Below are 18,403 nucleotides of genomic sequence, written 5' to 3' on the forward strand. Positions count from 1 at the left end.
ACACAGCAGGTGTATGTATAACCTTAACTCTAACCTCGAGATCAGTTTGAGAATATTCCAGGCACGTGATTGGCGAGAGATTAGAGTACTTCATATGTGTGTGCGTGTGTGTGAACTGGTCATGCTGACTGAATTTGCACACAGCAAGACACAATAGTTTACAGTCTTCAGCCCAGCCTGATGGAGGGATGCTTTTCCTGTCGTCTGTTTCACAAGTGTTCTCCTCTCTCCATCTCGTACACTGGACATTCTGCTCTATACTCAGGCTGCCCCTCTCCTCCTCCATCTCCTCTCCCCTCCCTTCTCCTCCTCCTCTCTGTGGTCCACAAGCAGATATCTCCCTTTCTCTTCCTCCCATCCCTCCATCTCTCTCTCTCTCTCTATCTCTCTCCCTAGGAGCCCACGCCCAGAGCTCTCTTCATGTGTTCATACACCACGTAGGAGATGCTGACGGCAGGGATGACTTTCAGGAAGTTGGGGGCGATGCCGCGGTACAGCCCGGGTACGCCCTCATGGGACACGATGTGTTTGAACTGACCAACCATGGACAGCTTGGGCTCCCCTTCAGCTGTAACTGAGAGACAGAGAGAGAGATGGAGAGAGAGAGAGAGAGAGAGAGAGATGAAGAGAAAGAGAAAGAGAGAGGGAGAGAGAGATTAAGAACCTATTTAGTAGTAATTCATAAAATTATAAAAGCATCCCCTTCCCCCCTCATCCATCCATCCAACCATCCACCTATCCATTCATCCATCCATCCATTCATCCATCCCTCCCTCCCTCCCTTCCTCCCTCTCTCTCTCACCCTGGGCCTGCATGCGCGTCCTGACCAGGGCCAGGGGGTAGGAGGCCAGCTGTCCGCAGGTGCTGGAGACGGTTCCACAGCCCAGCAGCACCAGCACGCCCGGGTCGGCCGAGCCCACGGCGTACCTCTGCAGCCAGCCGTTCTTCAGGGTCTGGGGGGGGACACCAAACCTGGTCTGACACTATGTTTCTGTGGATTTCCTGTCAGATTCAATCAAGACAGACATCTCTACATGTTTCAACAGCAGGTGGCAACGCTGGTGGTTGTACTGGTTACAAAGCAGTGAAATCTAAATCTCTGCCGTCCAAGCTTCTTTGTATGCTTCAGAGATCCAGAGCAACTCGCTCATTACTGATTGACTGACTGACTGACTGACTGACACACACACACACACACACACACACACAAACAGGCACATATACACACACGCACACACTCCCTCTCATTTCCTCCCTTTCTCTTACTCTCTCTATCTCACACACACACAGGCACACACACACACCTCATAAATGGCCAGGTCTATGCCAGCGTAGGGGATGATGCCCAGTGTGTTGGGCACGTAGCCTCTGTAGAAGGCTCGCAGCCCCTCCTTCCTCAGGATCTGCCAGGCACAGTCGGCCATGCCCGAGTACTGACCAGTCTTCCTCAACGTCAGACGCGTCTTCAACACCTTGGGTGGAGGGGTAGGGTTAGAGTAGGGTTAGGGAAGGGTTAGAGTAGGGTTAGAGTAGGGTTAGGGGAGGGTTAGAGTAGGGTTAGAGTAGGGTTAGAGTAGGGTTAGGGGATGGTTAGGGAAGGGTTAGAGTAGGGTTAGGGAAAGGTTAGAGTAGGGTTAGAGTAGGGTTAGGGGATGGTTAGGGGAGGGTTAGGGTAGGGTTAGAGTAGGGTTAGGGGAGGGTTAGAGTAGGGTTAGAGTAGGGTTAGGGTAGGGTTAGAGTAGGGTTAGGGGAGGGTTAGAGTAGGGTTAGAATAGGGTTAGAGTAGAGTTAGGCCCTGTCCCAATACCCACCCTTGCACCAAAGTGCGCACTCCTGCACTTCACGTGCGCGTACCCGCCAAGGGTGTAGGGTGTCCCATTTCTCATTTCGCGTTTGCAAGGGTGCACCCTACACCCTCGATGCACCCTTTATGCGCCCTTGCAGTCTGCCTATGCAGACTTCGCTGAAGTGAATAGACCACAATTCTTTGCGATTGACACGCTCGTCTCAAGAAGTAAACATGGCTGGGAGAAAAGTGATGTTCGAGTGTAAGCGAAAAAATCTGTTCTAGGCATTTGGTTTTAGAATCATGCTAATTTGTGTTATTATTTTGCATATTGTTTTCACTTTCGATGCAACAATGTTTGCTACATTGTTTGCTAACGATGACCAACCAAGCGTACACTTTAATGTTATACCGCATTGTGTCGGATTCCATATTATTTATGGAATTTATTTAACCACAGAGTCCAACGAGATGACATTCACGTTCATCAAGCTCCGGTCAGAGAGTGAACACCTCTTCACTGGACTGAGGAACACCTCCGCACAAGGATACGAGTAGGATAACTCACAGCTTGTTCTTGGCACAATGAAGACGTGTAGTTAATATTTGCAAGTTAATAGAGAGGTAGCTAGCTAACTATCTACATATCTATTAACTTGCAAATAGATGATGAATGAATGACTGATGTCACCAAGGGTGTCCCAAATCTGTTTTGTAGCAGCACTTTCACACTTCGACGTGCCCTTGCGCACCTCCGGAAATACGTCACCCAAGTGCACACTTCAGGAGGGGCGTTGGGTGGGCATTGGGACAGGGCCTTAGAGTAGGATTAGAGGGGAGTTAGTGTAGGGTTAGAGTAGGGTTAGGGTCGGGTTGGGTTAGAGTAGGATACAACACACACACATACACACACACATACATATAAACACACACATACATATACACACACACCTCCATGGGGTAGATGATGGTCTGAGCAGTGGCTCCAGCTAGAGAACCAGCAATGAACCTCTCCTGTACCCTCAGACTGGAACCTTCCCTACTGCCCCGAATCAGCTTCTTGATCTAGAGAGAGAGAGAGAGAGAGAGAGAGGGAGAGAGAGGAGGGGGGGGGAGGGGGAGAGAATCATCCTCTTGATCTAGAGAGAGAGAGAGAGAGAGAGATGGTAGAATAAGTATGAACACAGACAGAGATGAGAGGATAGGGATGAGAGTTTAGACAAGGATGAGAGGAGGAGAGGATAGACAGGGATGAGAGGATAGACAGGGATGAGAGGAAGAGAGGATAGACAGGGATGAGAGGATAGACAGGGATGAGAGGAGGAGAGGATAGACAGGGATGAGAGGAGGAGAGGATAGACAGGGATGATGGGATAGACAGGGATGAGAGGAGGAGAGGATAGACAGGGATGAGAGCAGGAGAGGATAGACAGGGATGAGAGGATGGAGAGGATAGACAGGGATGAGGAGAGGATAGACAGGGATGAGAGGTTAGACAGAGATGAGAGGAGGAGAGGATAGACAGGGATGAGAGGTGGAGAGGTTAGACAGGGATGAGAGGATGGAGGGAGGAGAGGTGGAGGAGGGGAATAAGTGAGAAATGCTGGGGTGGGTAAGACAGTGAGACTGGACGAGTAGAGAGACTGGGTGTGTCAGGGGTTGTGTCTCAAATGGTAGGCTGCTGCCTTGCTGTCTAGCGAGGCAGTATCCTTTGGAGGCAGTGTTTTTGTCTGAAGTTGCCTGGAAAGGAGTCTGAATTGAGACGGACTTCCAAGGAAGCAATGCATAACGACGTCATGATGTCATGTCGCAAAATACCTGTGGGTCAATCATCACATTCTGGAAAAAGTGTTTCCTGTCTAACAGAACTTATCAGTTGTCAAAACGAAAAGCCAACAAACAGGTATTTATGCTGGTCAGCTAAGAGCTAACGTGTTCCCAAATAAATGCTTGTCTAATACGTTAGCCTAGTATTTGACTACCTGTAGCCATCACGAATGGTACTAGCTTCAGATGAAGGAACAAGTTCGTTTTTTGTATCCTGTTCTTTTAACAACTGCTAAGACAAATATATAGTAAGCTAGTTACTTTAGCTATGTAGCTAGCTAAAGATATTGGTCCCCAAATCATTTTAAAACTTGTTTAGCTATTTGTTCCGACGTTTCTGTCAAACCCCACAGGTATCTAATGTAGCCTAGCTAACTAATGTACTGTGTAGCCTACCGTCAGATCAGATATATAAACAGGTTATTTTGATAAACTGGACACATTTTGGGAACATGGTTACTTTCTCGCCTGAAAACATATTCAAACTTCATAAAGTGACATATTAAAAGTCATGGAGACAAAATTGCTCTCCAAAATTGCTCTTTTGGTCAGAGCAGTGGAGCAGGCGCATGGGATTGTGGGATATCTTGATCAACGAAGGATACATCTGTGCTGCCTTCAAAATCTGCCCAGTCGGTGGCACCTCAGCAGGCAGCATATAAATATTGGATTGGGACATGACTTGATGCCTCCCTGCCTCCGAATGCTGCCTAAATAGCCGTTTGAGACACAGACAGGGTGTGTGAGACAGACAGTACTGTGTGTGTGAGAGGCCCCTCTTCACACTTGCGTGTGTGTGTGTGTGTGTCCTTTATTGCTATTCATTACAAGTCCATTCACCATACTAATAGTGACGGGCAGAGATTCATCAGTGTTGTTTTCTGATACGTTATGTATCCATCATCCTGGCTCTTTTTTGGATGTCATCCCTGAAAGCTTTGTGATAGAACACCCTTCTTTTTGCCAATCAATTTGTGCTGGACCAGCGGCTCCTTCAAGGAACGTATTACCACAGGGAAAGAGGAAAACAGGAAAAAGGCGGGACGCCTACAGAGTCTCCTATACTAACCTGCTCATAGGCCATGAACTTAATGGCGGACTCTGGGGCGATTTTGAGCACGTTGATGCCGTTGCCCCTCCAGAGGGCTAGCACCCCCCCCTCCTGGACCATCCCTTTCAGGCCCCTCCATATGTTGATCCCCCGCGAGCTGGAGCCGTGGACCTGTGCATACAAACAATTAGCATGCTAGCCCTGCACATGTACGTTTAGCATGCTACAGTAGCCCTGCACATTTGTAAAGTTAGCATGCTAGTCCTGCGCATACATATAGTATGGTTAGCATGCTAGCCCTGCGCATACGTACATTTAACATGCTAGTCCTGCGCATACATGTGGTTAGCATGCTAGCCCCACGCCTACGTATGGTAAGCATGCTAACATGCCAACCCAGACTGACACATTCTACTGATATGATGCTAACTGCTAATATAATGCTAACACAGGCTAAGAAATGCAGTGATGCTAATATGTGACATGCAGTGGCATACACTGACAGGGGTGCAGCTAGAAATTTTGGGCCCTGTGACAGAATATAATATTGGGCCCCCCAAACCTAGACCTAATAATAATAATAATAATAATACTGGTTTATTGGGGCCCCTGGCAGTGCAGGGCCCTTGGAATCATCCAACCCCCCCCCCCCCCCCCTCCATCTCACTGTACACTGTGTACACTGACACAAAGTCATCTCTAGCCACAGATAAAGACAGGGACACGCTGAGCTTATGTAACTCTGGTAGTTAAATAGTGACCCTCACCTGTAGGAAGACTTTGAGGCGGTCGAGGGGCGCGGTTCCTGTCCTTGACACCGCCCCTGCCATCGCCCCGGCGACTAGCTGCCTCCACACCACCCCTGACCGACGCTCGCGCTCTGAAAACTCGTCTGGAACGGTCAGGTGCTCTCCAATGTCAAACACCTGTAAAACACAAAGCTCAGTGTTTACACAAGAGTACAGTAGGAAATGGACAGCCTGGATACTCAGAATCAACGTCAGCCTCATTTATCATATACTACATCATACAGGTACGAGTAGTGAAATGTTCTTCCGTTAGCTCCTAGATTGTGCACACTCTAATGTGTGTCTACTGTCGATACAAGAGTATACATGAAGGGATAGGATGCTGGGGTGAGGTGAGGTTGTGCAGTTAGATAGGAAGGAAGTATATATACTGTGTGTGTGTATATATATATATATATATATATATATATGTAGAGAGACAGAGAGACTATATTCACAAGTACAGAATGTAGTTATTACGTATATTCTACCAAGTATAAATATAAATATATTCAGGATCCTGATGGTCTGAGGGAAGAAGTTCCTTCTGAGCCTCTCTGAGTTGGTTTTGAGTATGTGGTACCTCCTCCCTGACCTGAGCAGAGAGAAAAGGCTGTTGTCCCGGTGGCTAGGATCCTCCAGGATTCTCCTGGCTCGGGTTCTGCACCACCTTATGTCAATGTCCTGGAGATGCGGGAGAGTCTTCCCTGTGATATGTTCTGCTGACCGTACCTCTCTCTGCCGGGCCTTCCGGTCTTGCACAGTGCTGCTCCCAAACCAGGTGGTAATGTTTCCAGTCAGGATGCTCTTAATAGCGCATGTGTAGAAACTCCTGAATATCTGAGAAGACACTCAGGATTTTCTCAGATGCTTGAGGAATGTCAATGTCCTGTAGTTCATGTCAGGTCCTTGGTGATTTGGACACCAAAATACTTGAAGTTGTCCACTCTCTCCACAGGGGTAGCATTGATGTTTAGGGGGTTGTAGATCATCTTCTGCTTTCTCCCATAGTCCTCTAACATCTCCTTTGGCTTACTGACAGGTGGAGGTTGTTGGAGATCAGCCCAATTACAGCTGTGTCATCAGTGAACCTGATGATGCAGTTGGAATCATAGGTGGCTACGCAGTTGTGTGTGTTTGTGTACAGGGAGTACAGTGGGGACAGGACAGTGCTCAGATAACTAATCACATCCATTGACTTGAATGTGTAGGACAACATGGTAGGTCTATCTTTCTCATTCATTTGAGACTGCTGCCTACACATTTCTCTATACTGTATGTCCTCCGCCTGTTGCACCTCCTGTTCCCCACCCATGATGTAGGCTATGTTTCTCTGTAGCAATAACAGGCCTGTAGCCAGGGGGGGGGTCAGTTGGATCGAATGAACCCCCCCTCACGATCAAAGGTCCCGAATTTAAGACCAAAGGTCCACTCCCCCCCCGCCCCCCACCGACAAATCGTCCGCGAATCTAAATAATCTGTCACCCCCCCCCCCCCCCCCCGTCAACAACTCGCACGCCAATCAAAATAATCTGTCAGCCCCCCCCCACCCCCATACTGTCTGAAAACTGTGGATTTGAAAAGTATAAGTGTCCCTGAGTAGCATAGACTTTACTTTTACCGAAGCACATACAGTAGCATACTGTACTTTCAGTGTTCCAAACATAATGTATTAGCAATGGAGAATTAGAAATGAGCTCAAATCATCTGATGACAAGACAGTCCGGCCAATATACACACACACACACACACACACACACTCACATACACACACACACACACACACATTTTAATATCTTTATTTGTGCTCACATTTGATCCTTGAACACAAACAATAATACACACACACACACACATACACACACACACACACTAGCAGCCACCCTCACAGATTCATCTTGGTCATCAATTATGTAAGTCTAGTTGAATTACCTTACCAGCGAGCATCACTGCTATGATGTTAGAGGAGAGGCCCACAGACACCCGATCTCTGGATATGACCAAACTGTAACCCAGCCAAAAACTGAGTAAAAACTAGTCTACTCTAATGTATCCAATATTATAAAACTAGCACTAGTCTACTTTAATGTATCCAATATTATAAAACTAGCACTTGTCTACTCTAATGTATGCAATATTATAAAACTAGCCATGCCTAAAAGAGCCCCAGGGTAGAATGGACTATACTGTACCCATTGGCGATTTTATAGGGGGGGCAGGGGGGGCAAGTGCCCCCCCTGATTGGACAGCCCAACTCTGCTCAGATTCTTAAAAAAAATAAATAAAAAAAAAATAATTTTTTTTTTTTTTTTTTTTTACTAATTAACACAATTATTAAATACATAATTGTGGTTTGTACCAGTTTGTGTTAGATCATCATTAATTTTAAAAGTGTATTTATTACTTAAACTAGGCTACCTTTAAAAATATATATATATTCATAATCCACTAATGGCACAACTCGTCCGTCGAAAAAAATGAGATCTGACTGTACTGCTCAGTGCTCAACAAGCTACAACTAGCCAACCTGCTCATAATGGCAAAAAGAGCTATAAAAACAATTTACCACTTCTTCATAAAATAAAATAAAATCTGGCAATGCTAATGAAGAAGCTACCACTCGAAATGACAGCACAGCAGGTGCAATCGAATGCAGAAGTGCTCCAGAGGCTATCGGAGCTAGCACTAGCACTAGCAACATCACCATCGGCGAGGAAGCTAGCACCAGCAGGCAGTTGCAGTTTGATGTTGTGATGTTGGGTATGGCCTAGTGCTCGGTCATAAAGTCATATTGACATGCTCGTGGTGTCTAGATGAAGTTTGATGCGTTGTACATATTGAATTGTCATACGGATTTCTCATTAGCATACTGTTCACAACTGGTATTCTTTGTAAATAGATGGGACGAGACGGCAGAACAGTTGTTGTTTTTTTCTCACGTCAAAATGTTGCCCCCCCTACTCTCAGAGGGTAAAATCGCCTATGACTGTACCTGTACTGAGTACAGGAGGTTTTTTGTGTGTACAAAGCAAAAACATATTGGCAATGGAAAACATGTGGCTGGCACTTGTTGAACACAAAAAGCTGAACAAAATGTTTACAGCTGGCGTGACCTTAAAAACCAAGCACCAACTGTGTCTAAGCAAATTCATATAGCTTTCTAAAATGTAGCCTGTTAACTAGCTAAACACAATAGCCAGCTTTTATGTACGTGAGATATCCTTCCCATAGCAGAGCACAGGCCAGAAGACATGGCTCTCAAAAACCCTCTTCCTGCACCCTCCAGATACGTGCGTCAGGAAGTGTCCTCACTGTGGGAGAGCAGATTCTCACAGAACATGTGACATTTTAATCCACAGACACCCAACATGTGGTCATGACAAACAGCCTAACGACTGGACACATACATGACCTAACCAAACAGCATCACTACTCTTCTCTGACCTATCCAACATTAAACTACCTAAACAAGAACCGTCTAATCCTATCCTGTGAAATACATGGTTAAGGGCATAACTAATATCATCACCGTTGGACACTCATATGACCAAGGCCAAGCCAACATGATTGATACCTAAACAACAGAAATCTGATCTATGTTGTGAAATATAATGACTACTACGTCTGTCACACAATCCATTGTGGGGGACAATGAATATGAACTATAGATTCTAAGCAATCGGTCCCTCTAATATACAGTAGATTGATGATACTGTAACTGGTGTGGAGACAGATACTGTAGGTACTGTAGCACTGACTGACATTTGAGTGTTTCCAGTAGTGGGCGATGTCCTCCATGTTGTGTAGCGGGTTGAACAGGAAGTGATCTCGCCACTCATTCCAGTCGATGGTCATGTTGCCATCCTTGTCCATGCTGGGAGAAAACACACACACACACACACACACATACACACACAGTCAAATACATGCACAGAAACACTAACACAATAGGTTTCATCTCAAGACGCAAACACACCACACTCACACACCTTTGAAGTATTCTGGACGATTGCTCCATGGAGATGTTGAGTCCCAAGTTGCTCAGTGATTGCTGAATCTCGGCCACATCAATGTGACCTGCAAACACATCAGTTACAACTTTATATATATATATATATATATATATATATATATATATATATATATATATATATATATATATATATAACTGTATGTGATCCTCCTTATACTAAAGTTATGTATGTGGCTGTGTTAGATGTAGGTCAGATAGACCCATCATGCAGGGAACGAACGTGTGTGTGTGTGTGTGTGCGCGCGTGCGCGTGAGTGTGTGTGCGTGTGAGTGTATGTGTGTGAGTGTGTGTGTGTATGTACTGGCATGCACACCGTCGTTGTTGCGGTCCAGCTTGTGGAACAGGAGGCGGAGTTCTCTCTCATGGGAGCGGAGGTACTGGGAGAACTCCTGGAGGTCCAGCAGGCCGTCATGGTTGGTGTCGCTCTCACGCACTATCTGCAGAGGGGGAGACAGGAAGTAAGAGACCAACCAGGTTAGGAGGGGGATGAGGTGGGGGTTCAAGGGGCCGTGGGGGTGGTGGGGGGGGGGCATGTAGGGGTGAGAGAGAGAGAGAGAGAGAGAGAGGGTGTAGGGGTGAGAGAGAGAGAGAGGGGGGAGGGGGTGAGAGAGAGAGGGTGTAGGGGTGAGAGAGCGGGTGTAGGGGTGAGAGAGAGAAGGTGTAGGAGTGAGAGAGAGAGAGAAAGAGAGGGTGTAGGGGTGAGGGCTCATGAGCACATGTGCTCCTAAATGAAAAAATTTAGGAGCACAGAAAGAAATTATGATTTTTTAGCTTTCTGGCTCAGTGCTACAGAACTATCAACCCCTGTAGCACCAGTGCTATGTGCTAAAAAAGTTAATGTACAGCCCTGGGATAGGACTACAACACCACCTGTGATGTAGCACCAGGAATCTGCTCTGACAACTGTTTTTATTCACCACCATATCATGTTATTATGCAGCTTAAATGTACTGTATGTCTACACGACACAACATGCTTCATATAAATGTTATTTTTGTCTGGGGAAAAAAAGGTTTGGCGGGTACAATTTTTTATCTACCAGACATTTGGCTGGTGAGCTAAAAAGTTAATGTTGACCCCTGCATTTATGTAATTATGTCTTAAGTTTAAAGTGAAGGGATTAAGAGAGGATGTTTTTCTCCAGTAGGTATTAAGCAAATCGTAACCCATAACCTACAATTATGATGGGATCTGCAAGTTAGGAATTTCTTGTAATATGGCTTCTGATCAGTATTTCTGTTCATTAATTGAGCTTTTTTCTGTTTAGGTACCATAAAAGCAAGTGAACTACCTGATCAACAAAGGGATGGCGTCAAGAGCAGCAATGCAGTCATCAACTACATTTCTTCAACAACTATGAAGTTGGAGAAACACATGTGGACCTTCATTGTGACAACTGCAGTGGACAAAACAAGAACAACTTTGTGCTGTGGTACTGTGCTTGGCAGACCATGCACAAGCTTCACCTGAAGCTGGACCTACACTTCCTGATTGCAGGCCACACCAAGTTTGCCCCTGACTGGTGCTTTGGCTTGATCAAGCAGCACTATAGGAAGACCAGAGTGGAGACTTTTACTGACATTGCTGGGGTGGTGAGAGACAACGCTCCTGTGAAGAAACATCCCACAGCTTGTCGGACTTGAGGACGGCACAGTGCTTGTTGAAAGCTCCAACTGGCACCAGCATCTGAGTAGCTATTTCAAAAAGCTCCCAAACATTGAGTTACCAGCACTTCAGGTAATTATCAATGTCATGTATTAGCGATTCCATTTTATGGACATGGTATGGTTGTATTTTATTTGTGGCCAATATTTTAATGCACTATTTTAATGCACTATCTCCCTTCTGTTCTGTTGCAGCTTTGATGCTGGGATGCCTGGTGTGGTTGAGGCCAGAGAACACTGTGATGCAACATCAGTCAGGTGTCGGCTGCTGTGCAACGCTGATGTCCAGCCCCCCCAAAGATGGTTTTCAGGTGCAAGCCCCACCCGGACAGGACATGGCCAGACGGTAGTATCTGATCATGGATGGCTGTGACTGTGTCCATGATACAGGCAGTGCAATTACATAAAATGTCAAGTATACTGTACAGTAGTGCAGAGTAAGTTCTCTATTGTATAGACAAGGTGTTCAATTGCTCAAGTGTTGTCAGGTGTTGATTCGAGTGTACAGTGGTGCAGAGTCAGTTGTTTATAGTACTCTGGTTGTACTATACATAGGCCATCACTCTAATTATAACAATGGCACACATGCCACCCCCTGGACCAACAATGTGACACCTTGTCTATACAATAGACAACTGACTATGCATCACTGTACACTCGAACACTCGAACCAACACCTGACAACACTTAAGCAATTGAACACCTCTATACAATAGACAACTGACTCTGTACTACTGTATACATGTGCATTACATGCCTCTCTTCTTTACAAAGATGGTCACAACCACAACATGTCCTGAGAGCACATGCAAAATAGCAACTTATGGCTAGTTTTAATGTGCATGTCTGTATGTTTAATAAAGCATTTAGGAAAAGTTTAAATCAAGACTTGCGTAGTACTCAACAGAATAGGTAATATGTTTACAATTGTTCATTCATGATATTATTACAATTGACCTTTCAAGTCTGCCTACACTTAGGTTACTTAGCTAAGAACCATTTTAATTACAATTTACTTCTAAGGGCAAATACTTTACTTTCATATCTTCATATCAATATAATATCAAGATCCTAGTAGATGTCCAAATAACCCACTGTGTCCTGGGTCTACTTATTCACCACCTAAAGGGAAGTGCAAAACAGCAAGTCATGACCTTTATCCAGAAACAAAAGTTGAACCCATTGCAGCAAAATAGCTAACATTACAGGAATAATCAGTGTAACTGCTTTAGCCACTGACCGCTACCATTAATGTTATGGAAGCTGCTGCTAGTTGTTGTGAGCCCATGAGCTTACTGGCTATCCCGCTCTCATTGTGCTGGATTAGCATTGGAAGCATTGGAACTGATGTGTCCAGGTGACAAGACCCATCTTTATTTATCGGACATTACCGTCCTACCAGTCCCGCACAGAAACAAGCCAGCCAACACACATAAGCCAGGCGTGACCTGGCCTGGTTGAGTAAGGGCAGCTGAGCTGTCATCACGAGAGTTCTGCGTGTTGCAGGTTGCAGTCGTGGGACTTGTAATAAAAAATAAAATAAAAAAAAGTTGTGGGACTTGTAGTTTTGTATAGCCTACGGGTGCGCAAAACTTTGACTAGTTTAATCCAATTTGCATGGATTTATTTTAGGCAAAAAATGCGAGTGAAATAGTTGAAAACATTACTCGCACAGTGTGCTCCTAAATGTTTTTTTCTGATCGCACAAAACTATTTTAAGTCGCAAATGCGAGTAAAATGGTCGCACCTTAGAGGTGTAGGGGTGAGAGAGAGAGAAAGACAGGGTGTAGGGGTGAGAGAGAGAGGGTGTAGGTGTGTGTGTGTGTGTGTGAGAGAGAGAGAGAGAGAGAGAGAGAGAGAGAGAGGGAACACACTGTAATCTGATTACCTGTACCAAGGCACATGACTGACTGACACACGCACGCACGCATGCGCTCACTCGCACACACACACACACACACACACACACACACACACACACACACACACACACACACACACACACACACACACACACAAATAAAGGTTTCTTGTTTCTTGTAATGATGTGGAACTCTTGTAATGTTGCTGGATGAGCATTTGCCAACTTTGACGCACAAAAATCCTCAAAATACCTAATTCTTAAGAGAGCAAGAGCAAAGTTTGCAATTCAAATAACAATTCACTCATAAGCATTTGCAATTGAAATGAGATAATGCCTGCCATTATCCTCACACTTCCTTGTCAGATAAATGCTTTAACTGTTCAGTTGATGAGCATAGCACATGTCCCTGCAGCAGGTCCTCAATCAGACAGACTCTTCCCCCTCTGAGGGTGTCTGAAAAGTCCCAGAGGATGTTCTGACAGCCAGCCAGCTAGCTGCACATGACAATGCTACTGCAAGCCAAGCTGCTGCACAGTAAGCTTAACAGTTCCTTCACTGTTGAATCATGGAAAGCTAAGACACCATATGCTGAAGATAGCCGTAAGGCTGAAACGTTCGTCCTGCCGGTCTTGCATGTTGCTGTGAAGCAATAAAGCATCCATTTTTGGGAATTTGTGAGTGCTGGTCCCTCTACCACTTTTGAGCTAAGGCACCATGCCAGCTGATGCTAAGCTAAGGTTGTGACTGTGTTAATACAATACATAAACATACAGCTGAGTGGACAAGCTGAAGATAACGCAGTAGGCTGCCACTGTCTCGTATAGTATAGTCAGTATATGATTCTGTTTGTGTGTCTGGATATGTAGTGGTTTATTATAATATTGTCAGTATACGCTTATATTAATGTGCCTGGATATGTAGTGGTTTATTATAATATTGTCAGTATACGCTTATATTAATGTGCCTGGATATGTAGTGGTTTATTATAATATTGACAGTATACGCTTATATTAATGTGCCTGGATATGTAGTGGTTTATTATAATATTGTCAGTATACGCTTATATTAATGTGCCTGGATATGTAGTGGTTTATTACAGAATAGTCAGTATATGCTTATGTTAGTGTGTCTGGATATGTATTGATTTATTAGCATCAAAGTTAAATCTTTCAAAGTTCAATCAAAGGACCTAAATTGATCCTAATAGAATCGAAGGAGTGTGCCATATGTCCAGCAATCCACTCTCCCGGTAACATCACATAAGATCCCAGAGCCTATTTCAATATTTATAATATATTTCAACCATTGTTCAATAACTTCATTATAGTTAGTAAGTTCATAAGGCAGTATTACTTTAAGTGTGATCCTGGGTATAAATGTGCTTGTTTTGATTCTAGCCACAAAGGCTGGTAGCTACAGATTGTCATGCCATTCATAATTTATAAATGCACTTGTATGCATGAAGTGTATGACTTGATTAGACCCAAACCCTCAAATTACTTGATTAGACCCAAACCCTAATCCTCCAGCAGACTGAATTTAGAAGGTAGCGCTATGACAACGTTCTCAGCTTGTCCCTTCAGCTTACTGAACATTCCCAGAGGCCACTCTTCTTTCTCTCCATATACTAGTCCAGTAAATAAACTTGACAGATTATTAACTTTAGGGTAGATCAATGAAAATGAGCAGACCGCTAATAGCGCCATTTTTATTTTCTTAGACTTTTGAAAAACAGAGCTTTTCATTCCCCCAAATCCTCATCATCTTTCCTGATTCACCTCACCGGGGGTGGCGGCATATAATGGACTATATAGCCAATTACTGATTGCTCCAGCAGGTATCAGAACTAGTACCCAGTTAAACAGATGGTTAGGGTCAGGATTAGTGACTCATACTATGCCCAATTAAACAGGAGATGCTACAGGCTTCTGCAATTCCCTGCTAATGGCACTATAGCAGATTTTCTTCCATGTGAAAAAATATCTAAGTATGCCAAAAGTAAACTTTCAAGTAAACTGTGTTATTGGGCTTATCCAATGGACCATACAAACAACCCTCCAATGTTTGCTGGTGAAGGACAAACCTACACTAACCCTAAGTCCACTGCATTCTCTAATCTCATTCAAACCTACACTTAACAAGCCATAAAGATGGTCTGAAGCCTTCTCTAATCTTCCAGAGTGCTCCTCTCTGGAAGTATCATAATTATGTGTACATGTGGTATGCATGTGTGAGTGAGAAAGAGTGTTTCAAAAACATTCATCATTCGAACACAAGAACTTCAAGGACCACTTGAATTACTTCACTGTTGAACAGCATGTCTGCTCTGGTCTGTGGTTGCCTAGTCCACCTTGAATTGGGTTTGTGTGTGTGTGTGTGTGTGTGTGTGTATACTCAAACTGTGTATGAGCAGGTGAGCGTGTTTTTTTTTTTAGAGAGACATAATGTAGGACAAGTATTCACATCACTTGACTTTTTCCACATTTTATGTTACAGCCTTATTCCAAAATGGATTCAATTATTTTTTCCTCTCAATTCTACACACAATACCACAATGACAAAGTGAAAAAGGTTTTTTAAAGAATTTTTTGCAAATGTATTACACTCAAATATCACATGTGCATATTACAGTATGTATTCACACCCTTTATGCAATACTTTATTGAAGCACCTTTGGCAGCAATTACAGCCTCATGTCTTCTTGAGTATGATGCTACAAGCTTGGAACACCTATTGTTGGGCAGTTTATCCCATTCTTCTTTGCAGATCCTCTAAAGCTCCATCAAGTTGGATGGGGAGCATTGGTTCACAGATCTCTCCAGAAATGTTCAAGATCTCTCCAGAAATGTTGGGTTCAAGTATGGCCAATTGGGTTCAAGTATGGGCTTTGGCTGGGCCACTCAAGGACTCCTTTGTTATCTTGGCTGTTCGCTTAGGGTCGTTGTCCTGTTGGAAGGTGAACCTTCGCCCCAGTCAGAGCGCTCTGGAGCAGGTTTTCATCAAGGATCTCAATGTACATTGCTCTATTCATCTTTCCCTTGATCCTGACTAGTCTCCCAGTTCCTGTCGCTGAAAAACATCTCCACAGCATGATGCTACCACCACCATACTTCACTGTAGGGATGGTATTAGCCAGGTGATGAGACCACTCATTGGGACCTGCAATGCTACTGATTTTTTTTTTTTTTACCCTTCCTCGATACAATTCTTGTCTTGGAGGTCTACAGACAATTCCTTTGACTTCATGGCTTGGTTTGTGCTCTGACATGCACTGTCAACTGTTGCACCTTATATAGACAGGTGAATGCCTTTCCAAATCATGTCCAATCAATTGAATCTACCACAGGTGGACTCCAATCAAGTTGTATAAACATCTCAAAGATAATCAGTGGAAACAGGATGCACCTGAGCTCAATTTTGAGTGTCATAGCAAAGGGGGTGAATACTTACGTAGACCTACATGTGATATTTTAGTGTTTTATTTTCAATACATTTGCAAAAAATTCTAAAACCCCTTTTTTCACTTTGTCATTATGGGGTTTTGTGTGTATAGAGTTTTGAGAAAAAATGAATTGAATCCATTTTGGAATAAGGCTGTAACAATAAAATGTGGGAAAAGTATGAGGGTGTCTGTGTATGTATACTATGTGTGTGTGTGTGTGTGTGTGTCACCGAATGTACTGTACACCACACTCACATCACACCGCACACACCATATACACACACTCACTGTTTATACATTGACTCGACTGCACTACGTTTATATAGTTTTTTCTTAGCTTATCATTTTTTTTGCACTAGCATTTTGTACCCACTCTTTGCACTGTCCTGTCTTTGCACTGTCCTGTCTCGTCCCTGTACCCTGTCCAATGTTGTCTCCATGTTATGCACCATGACTGAAAGCAAATTCCTGGTATATTGAAAAACTACAATGGCAATAAAATGAGTTCTGATTCTGATTCTACCATATCTCTCTCTCTCTCTCTCTCTCTCTCTCTCTAGATCCAGAGGATGATTCTCTCTCTCTGTCACTCCCTCCCTCTCTCTCTCCCTCTCTCTCTCTCTCTCTCTCTCTCTCTATAGGTCAAGAAGCTATGGTGACGTGTGGAGACGTCTTAATCAGAACTGGACAGACCAGAGTGACAGGGCAGGAACTGGGACGCTAGGTGGAGCCAGAGCCTGGGGCTGAGGTCAGCCTGGGTCAAAGGTAGGGTACACACGCAAGGTTTGTGTTACAGAGCCGTTCCGTCCCGCTCAAATATTCATCCATGGAAGCCTTGTAGCCTACTAACTGGGACAGAACGCTTTGGTCAATGTTTTGCAGTGTTGTGGGAACGTTGTGACGTTTTTGAATAGGCAGCAGATGAGTTTGTCATCCAGTTGACTTCCCCCTAGGCCTTATGAACTTTTTAAATATCTATAGCCTAAAATTCCACCTTCAGACTGCGACTCCAGCCTCTGACATCGCCAGAGCTGAAGGACTTCACGCAAGTTCGTTTCTGTTAATTATTTATGCTGATCACAATAAAACTGGTCCATGGTCCGAACTCTAGGTGTTTACTATGGACTACTTCACGCATTGACACACACCATTATAGGACCAACACACACGCACACACACACACACACACGTGCGCGCGTCACTTGCAAGTTGCACATGCTTGGCAGTTTAATGAGCCAAATAGCATGACTAAGTAGGTGGTAGACTACGGTGGCTGCTTAATATTCATGTCTATGGGAACACCCAAACAACTATTAAATCTATAGATAATATATTTCACCTCGTCCGCGTCGCTCCTCAGTAACCCCCAGGCAGCCAGTCCGATCCGCAGCTCGTTCACGTCGACCCTGCCGTCCTGATTCAGGTCCAGCTGGTTGAACAGCTCTGCATACCGGGTCTCCCGGTCCCTCTCGGTGTCCAGTGGCACACTGCTGTCCTGACAGCGAGCCCGGGTCCAGAACCGAGCCCTGGCCGAGCCCATGTGAATACGATACTTTCACAATCTAGGCGTCGTTGGAGACCAAGCCTCGGTAGCTTCCGAAGAAATTCTCGGTCAAGAAGTCTGCGCAGAATCTGACCTTACGATTCCTCTCCCTATCCAACTCTTGGACCCACGGTTTGTCGGATGATCTGTCTACTGTCGCACTGACATAACTCGCCGCGGTCTACCGTGGCACCGGTATAATCAAGTAAGCAGGAACCGTCAGAGATTTCCCTAGCCTACAGTAGATGTAGGCTAAATAAGATCACGTAACGGGTAGCCTAATAATCCCTATATGTCCCGACGTGACATCGGTTCGCGCAAATGAATTGAAGTGTTCCTCACGCCGCGGCTTTGGCTTTTCTAAAGAGAGATGTAGAGAGGTAAAGACTAGAGAGTGTCCCGGT

General features: G+C 44.6%; 1 protein-coding gene across 1 annotated transcript; it reads right to left on the reverse strand.

The window, feature by feature from the left end:
• Positions 1 to 392: 392 nt before the first annotated feature.
• On the reverse strand, positions 393 to 17,996 carry slc25a23b (solute carrier family 25 member 23b; the record flags this gene model as incomplete). Its single annotated transcript, XM_084438715.1, has 10 exons — positions 393 to 574; positions 803 to 953; positions 1,305 to 1,472; positions 2,738 to 2,851; positions 4,683 to 4,835; positions 5,432 to 5,590; positions 9,215 to 9,326; positions 9,442 to 9,529; positions 9,800 to 9,923; positions 17,796 to 17,996. 10 exons carry the CDS (start codon positions 17,994 to 17,996, stop codon positions 393 to 395), a joined length of 1,452 nt encoding a protein of 483 aa, XP_084294841.1.
• Positions 17,997 to 18,403: the final 407 nt, after the last annotated feature.

The sequence above is a fragment of the Borostomias antarcticus genome (assembly GCF_949987555.1).
Source record: "Borostomias antarcticus genome assembly, chromosome: 5".
NCBI lineage: Eukaryota > Metazoa > Chordata > Actinopteri > Stomiiformes > Stomiidae > Borostomias > Borostomias antarcticus.